Source organism: Nematolebias whitei, chromosome 5 (assembly GCF_014905685.2).
Source record: "Nematolebias whitei isolate Nwh7 chromosome 5, NemWhi1, whole genome shotgun sequence".
NCBI lineage: Eukaryota > Metazoa > Chordata > Actinopteri > Cyprinodontiformes > Rivulidae > Nematolebias > Nematolebias whitei.
Genome location: NC_056502.1, coordinates 28,411,043 through 28,418,192, shown reverse-complemented (window position 1 = coordinate 28,418,192; position 7,150 = coordinate 28,411,043). Strand labels below are relative to the sequence as shown.

The window sequence follows — 7,150 nt, the reverse complement described above, 5'->3', positions numbered from 1 at the left end:
CTTTATGAGCTTGTTGATCTTTTTGGAAGTCACTTGCTCTGGTGCTGCCCCCCCAGCAGATGATGGCAGAACAGATGTCGCTCTCTACAACAGACTTATAGAAGATATGCAGCATCTTGCTGCAAACACTGAAGGACTTCAGCTTCCTCAAGAAGTACAGTCTGTTCTGTCCCTTCTTGTAGACGCTTCACTGTTGCATTTTCAGTCCAGTCTGTTGTCCAGGTGAACTCCAAGGCATTTATACCTGTCCACCACCTTCGCTTCTTCTCCCATGATGGAAATAGTATTGAACCTGTTCTTGTTTCTCCTGAAATCTAAAATCATCTCCTTTGTTTTGTTCACATCCAAGATGAGATGATTGTTTCCACACCATGCCACAAAGCCGTCCACCCGTTCCCTGTACTCAGCTTCTTGTCCATCTCTGATACACCCGGCCACTGCAGAGTCATCTGAATATTTCTGCAGATGACAGGAGTCTGTTTTGTACTGGAAATCTGAGGTGTACAGAGTGAAAAGGAATGGTGAGAGTACAGTGCCCTGTGGTGCTCCTAAGCTACTGACCACCTGGTTAGACACACAACCCTTCAGTCTCACAAACTGTGGTCTGTTTGTCAGGTAGTCTTTGATCCAGGTGATTGTTGAGGCCTCTACCTGAGTCTTCTGGAGTTTCTGACAAAGCAAATCAGGCTGGATTGTGTTAAAATGCACTTATGAGACCAGTTGCAAAAAAATCTCAAGTTTATTTTATTTTTAATTTTAGTTGTTTTTCATCATTGCTGGAAGAAATGTGTGGAATAAATGTTTCTGTTGAAATCAGCTTCATAAAATTTACGGTGCTTACTTCATTAGGGTTATTAATCCCATTAATTTGGCAGCTTTAACAGTTTTCTTTAAGTTTCTATAGGCAAAGAATATTTGGACATTTCCAAATAAATCTGTTTTTATTAATCAAGTTAGATCTCCTCACCATATCTTTCCTGTTTGTGCCAGTAAAGATTGAATTTATTGAAAACTACATATAACCGGTGTGCTGCAGCACTTTAATATTATTAGTTGTTTGAATAAACTTGCACAAGGGTAATATTTTTCTTCGCCGCTTCCTTTACTTGGCCTCAGGGTGCCCTAAAAGCTGCCGAGAGGAGGTTTGTGGAAGGTGTGCCTTCAGTCTTGCTGTCCTGCTGAGCCTGAAGTTAGTGAGGAGGTTTAGACCCTGGAGCAAAAATTGTAATTACAGCTGGTCTCCTGGCTGGAAGATGATCTCCCAGCTCCCTCATTACAGTTTTTATTTGTCCGTTTCACACAGAACGAGGATGTTTCCAAACAGACAACACTGGGTGATCTGCTCTTAAAGATGACTTTGTGTTTTAAGTTCAGTAACGGCTGATAGATACAAACTATTTTAAAATCTGTTCTTGTCTTGATTGATCTGTACCTTTTCCCTGATGGTAACAGTTCAAACAGATCATGTCCAGGGTGAGACGTGTCTTTTAAGATGTTGTGCGCTTTTCCTATGCAACGAAAACTGTGTAGATCTTCCAGTGAGAGAACAGAGCATCAAATAATCACACATTACAGTAAGATGCATGGTAGAAATATATTTCAGCCAATTTCATTTCAGGGACACAGAGTCCTGTACCAGATGAGAGCCTGTTGATGTTGGAGGCTGCTGGTCATCCTTTTACCTTTAAACAGCAGAAACAGAAATGTTGCTTCTATAATAAGCTTAACCTAACCTTTTTGAATATAACAGTTGTAAAATCATCCTTTAAGTGTTAAGCTTTAGGTGTTTTATGGCTGTAACCATGTTTTGATGAGTTAACATTCAAACCATGAGGGTTATGTTTGAAAATTCAAATTTATGGACTTTCTTGTTGCTGAAAGTAGTTAAATATTAAAAACTGCTGGATTGACAATAATACAGGCAAACACTTTCGACTATCTTTTACCCGCTTATTCCTTTCTGTGTCGCGAGGGTCACTAGTGCAGCAGTCAATGTGCGAGAGGCGGGGGACACCCTGGATAGGTCTCTGGTCCATCAAAGGGACACAGAGACAAATGAGACAAACAACCATTCACTCTCTCACTCACATCTAGGGACAATTTAAGGCCGAGATTGTGAAAAGGTACGACAGCCAACTTGGGACCAGAAAGTTGCAGGTTCAAACCCTGCCATGCCCACATGTTGTGGTGTTCTTGAGCAAGACATCTAATCCCTAATTGCTCCACGAGCACTTGTAGTTGCTCACTACTCCACGTGGGTGTATCTCCTGTGTGTTGGGTTAAATGCAGAGAATTAATTTCATCATTGTATGGAAACATACAATGACCACACTTAGCATGCACACACACTTTAGAGTTACTTATCAGCCTAACATGTATGTTTTAGTCTGTGGGAAACCAGGGTACCTGGAGAAAACCCATGCATGCATGGAGAGAACATGCAAACTCCACCCAGAATGGCCCCTGGTAGGGATTTGATCCGGCAACCTTCTCGCTGAGAGGCGGCAGCTCTACAAACTGTGTTGCCATGTGCCGCCACTAGACAAACAACAGTAACAAAATTAATATTCACAGTTGATCATTTAATGAATTAATTTATGCAAAAATATCTTAACACTCTTAAAACAAACAGAATTTTATTGTTTTTTTATATCAAGAGGCTCTGACAATGAAAGCCCCGAAGAATACACTTCACTGAGAAAAGCTGCATAGTTTGTAAATAAATCAACCAAGCTATAAAACTATCTATTTTTATTTCATGTATTGTAATGAACTATTATATTATTATTCTCTTTCATCAAATATTATGATAATATGGGCATCATGGACATAATTTCCATGAATAATAACCAAAAGTAAAAGGCTTGTATAGTTGAATTAGAATAGTTTTACAGCATCATGGAGGTTCTGAGGTGGACGAGGAGTTAAACCAGTGAAATTGGACATACATGATAAAGCAGTCTTCGGGTTAAATCTTTAGCAGATGTATACTTGTTCAGAGTAAAAATGAGGGAGCAGAAATGTTCAAAAAGAAGAAATGATGAGGCTGTCTGGGAGGAGACTGATGAAGCAGCCAAACAACTCTCACTGGGACGTTTCCCATCCTTTTCTACTTTCTGTCAGTTTAATCAGTCCCTTGAGCCCTGTGCTCCCATGCTGACATCGGCCTTCCGGTTGGAATTCATATTTAGTTTTTTTTTTTTTTAACTTTTTTGTTTGTTTGTTTGTTTGTTTGTCCTCTTCTTCTTCGCCCCCTTTTTGTATTCCTTCTGCACAGTTTCTTCACTTTTATATTCTATAAGGGCAGAATGGTGGATTGTCTTTATTACTGAACATGCCCCCCATCATGTGAGCTAATTAAAAACAAATAACCACGTTCTTTATTACATTATCTCTCCATATCTTTGTTATCTTCACTGTAACCTGCTTGTAACAGGGGATGTCTTCCTTCAATTTGTTGTCATATTACAACCTTTCTCCAGCTCAATCCTTCATATTTCTTGTTTTCTTATGCGTACAAGGAAACTCGTGATAACAATAATATAGAAAGCATAAACAGCATCATATGGAATAAAAATAATTTAAAAAATGCTACTTTGGTTTCATTGAATGATTAAATCACAAAACACTCAGAAAAAAGCTGTCCTATAAAAAGATACAGCTCAGTCCATTACTGGCTCAGATTGTTATCACAACCCAGTGTCTACAGACAATAAATCTGTGAACAATTCTAAAAAATATATACTTGGGCTGATAACATTATTTGTAAGTCCAATGTGCATACATGATCATCTGTGAGCAAAAAAAATAATAATAAATCATGTTCTATGTCGTTATACTGCTAGTTACAAAGGAGAAGTTGTTCCAACTGTTTTGTGTTTGGGAAAAAAACAACACAAAGTGTGTGATGTGGTAAGTTTAGTGTCTCTTTTTTGTCTCCCATCTCGTCGCTAAGACTGGGAATTGGAAATATGTTATAAAGTCACTATAGAAAACTGGGTTGCCAAGTCAAAATCCAAGATGGCCACCACCATTCTGTATGTATGCAAACCAACCACCTAAATAATTTGAGGAAGCTACACTTTCTAGTTTTTATATTGCTTAAAAAATATAGTTTCCTCAAATGACTGGAGTGGCCGACAATTAATTGTAGCTAATGGTGGCCAACCCTGGCTCCTCCTGGTGGTGGATAAAATTACTATCTCCACACTCCAGGATCCGTCACTCTCTATTGCCTTGGATAAGAAAAAAAAACAAAAAACATCTCTTTCTCTACACAGATCTCCTACCCACATGAATATTTTGCACTATAGACGTTACATTTAATGCCCTAAGTGACAGGGACATTGGTGTACCACTTGTTTACAAAGGGCTTCAGTCACCTTTAGAATATTACAGTTTTTACTTCCATTCTCAGAGCTATACATTTTTTTGGTAATCACTGCTTTCTGCCCTCTTGTTTCACCAAAACCCCTCTGACCACAAACATTTTCTACCTTTTGCTTTTGCTCGCTCAGACTATAAAGCCATCAGACATTGCCACCGTTCGGACCCTTGGTCATCCTCCACACCTCATCATGAGGATCATGGACTGCGTCCTCCTGCTCTTCCAGAGGCGCGTCAATACTGTGAAGATCGATCTGGAGAAAAACTGCATCACTCCTTCTTGGCAGGAGTCCCTCAAACTGATGACAGCTGGAAACTTCCTTGGCAGCTTGCAGGTAGGTGCACTTTCCAATATTACCTTCATGCAGATGCTGCAGGAAAAACCTGCTCCCTGAGCTGTAAAACAAATTACGTATTTAACAGGTGCAGTTTTGTATTTAGTTATTTGCCATGCAGGACTTGGAAACAAAATGTATTGCTGCACACTTTTATAGCACTTTTTATTCTCACCCATGTTCTTCAAAGTGTTTTACAGTGTTTCTTATTCAGTCATGCACACATTTGCACAGTGCTTTTCTGTTGTGTTTGTTGCTTTTAAAATTATTTATTCATATCAATAAAAATCAAGGGCGGTAGTGGAGTACAGTGGAGACTCCAGCTCACTGCAGGGGCTAGGCATCAAACCTCCTCTGCAGTACCTTCTACCACTGGGCTAGGTGTTGGCCCAGCTTTAAAGGGATCTCCGACTAGCAATGCATTCTGCATAAATGATAGACGGATTGGTCCGGTGCAAGCTCTATTCAGCTTGAAAGTAAATTTTGGACATCCACGTTTTTATTTGAACCAGAGTGCATTGACAGAGAGGAGAATGTAGAAATAATTTGGCTATTGCGTTAACTCCAAAACTAATTTACCGTATATGACGTTAGCTCCAGAGCTAATGTCATGTTTATTAGCTCCAGAGCTAACGCTATTTGCTCTAAAGCTAATATATGTATAAATTGCGGTAGCTTCAGAACTTAAAAATCAAACATTGATCAGATTTGATTGTTTCAACTCGTGTGTTATGCATAAGGATTAATACAAAATATAACTTTATTGTCATGTTATAACTTTATAACTTTGACCCCATGTGTTTTGGGCTCCTCTAAAACAGATGTACATCATCCCCCGAGAATGCATCATGCCAGTAAAATAATGGCGACGTCCTTAGGCAAAAAAATGTAATTAATAAATATATATTTTTAAGTAGTTAGGAGTTTTTACAACAAAAGAAAAATATAAGAAAATAAAGACATTTAAAGAAAAAGTAATGTTATAAATGTTAAATTAATGTTCATAAGTGTTAAATGGTTGGTTAATATTTGTTCCTTGTGTGCAAACAGAAATCAGTCCCAACTCAAACAGTTCTTGCTTTTTCTGCTTGTCTTTTTCTTTTAAGCAATTCCCCAAAGACACCATTAATGAAGAAACGGTGGAGCTGCTGCAGCCTTATTTTGAAATGCCTGACTACAACATTGAAACAGCCAAGAGGGTGTGTGGCAACGTGGCTGGCCTTGCATCCTGGACCAAAGCAATGGCCTCGTTCTTCTCCATCAACAAGGAGGTCTTGCCCTTGAAGGTACAATTTTGGAAGCATTAAGAAACAAACAGATGTTCCTTGGTGCAGCTAAACAGATCTGTTTACAGACAGAATAGGAGTTTTTTTTTAATGAAGTTAGAGGAAAAATCCAAGGGAAATCTTGACATAAACATGCATAATTGGTGGGCAAGCTAAATGCGTTTTTAAGAAACACCATCTTCTGTAAGCTAACAGCCTGAGTATTTTCCTGACCTCTGACTCTCCCTCAGAGAGTGGATGTTTATCAGCACAGAAAAGCTCCAGGATTCACAAACAGATAAACAAACCTCTGATATGAAAATTATTTATTTATTTTTACTTTTACATTTGAAAAGCAACAGTTTGTTGACAGCGTAGGCACTAAAGGATTATGTTTTTATCCATGGATTATGAACCTTCAAATCCTGCTGGGTCTTTTAATTTTAACCATAATAAAGAAGAGTAAAAATGCAGGCAGACATCTTGGTCATAAAACATGCCATGGTCATCACTTTGACTGCATATGTTCCTGTTGTAAACTGAAATAATGTAATACTTTGTATAGCTGCATATTATCATCCGAATTCATACTGTAACTTAAAATAAATATGAATTATTATTTGTAAACTTTTATGTGAGGGTTATAACTTTCACATCATTTTTCCATATTTTGCAGAAGAAACACATTTCCCTTATTTGGTAAAGGTTTTTTTTAGAAGTTTTTGAGGCTTTTCACAAACATAATTACACATAGACACAACTTCCAACAATAACAAAAAAGAGTAAAATCCCTAAATAATGAGCACAGCAGCACACAGCTCCACCCTGAGAGTGCTGGTTGTGTTATCTTCAATCTGTTTAACCAGCAGCTGTTTGCTTAGGTTCTTTTAATCCAGTGTTTCCACGTAGATGTCCCTCAAAGCCACCCTTCCATTTTATATATTCATGATTGACTGTGATGCAGCAGCCACCAGTAGAGGATGGAGAAAACATGTCGAGATTCCCAGATAAAATACATAAATAGCAAGTTTAACCCTTCTTGATTATCATCTTAGTTCCCTTCATTTTAATTTGTCCAGAGTGACACCAAAAGGTTTTTCACAGAAAGAATATATATATATATATATATATATATATATATATATATATATATATATATATATA

The 7,150-nt window shown here is 37.9% G+C and overlaps 1 protein-coding gene across 1 annotated transcript in view; it reads left to right on the top strand.

Moving 5' to 3' along the window:
• Positions 1–7,150, top strand: part of dnah5 (dynein, axonemal, heavy chain 5) — a 191,066-nt gene that overhangs the window by 104,445 nt on the left and 79,471 nt on the right. The window contains exons 58-60 of the mRNA XM_037677265.1: positions 3,846–3,912; positions 4,518–4,721; positions 5,828–6,007. Of these exons, the coding sequence (XP_037533193.1) occupies positions 3,846–3,912; positions 4,518–4,721; positions 5,828–6,007 (451 nt within the window). The remainder of the gene's footprint in view (positions 1–3,845; positions 3,913–4,517; positions 4,722–5,827; positions 6,008–7,150) is intronic.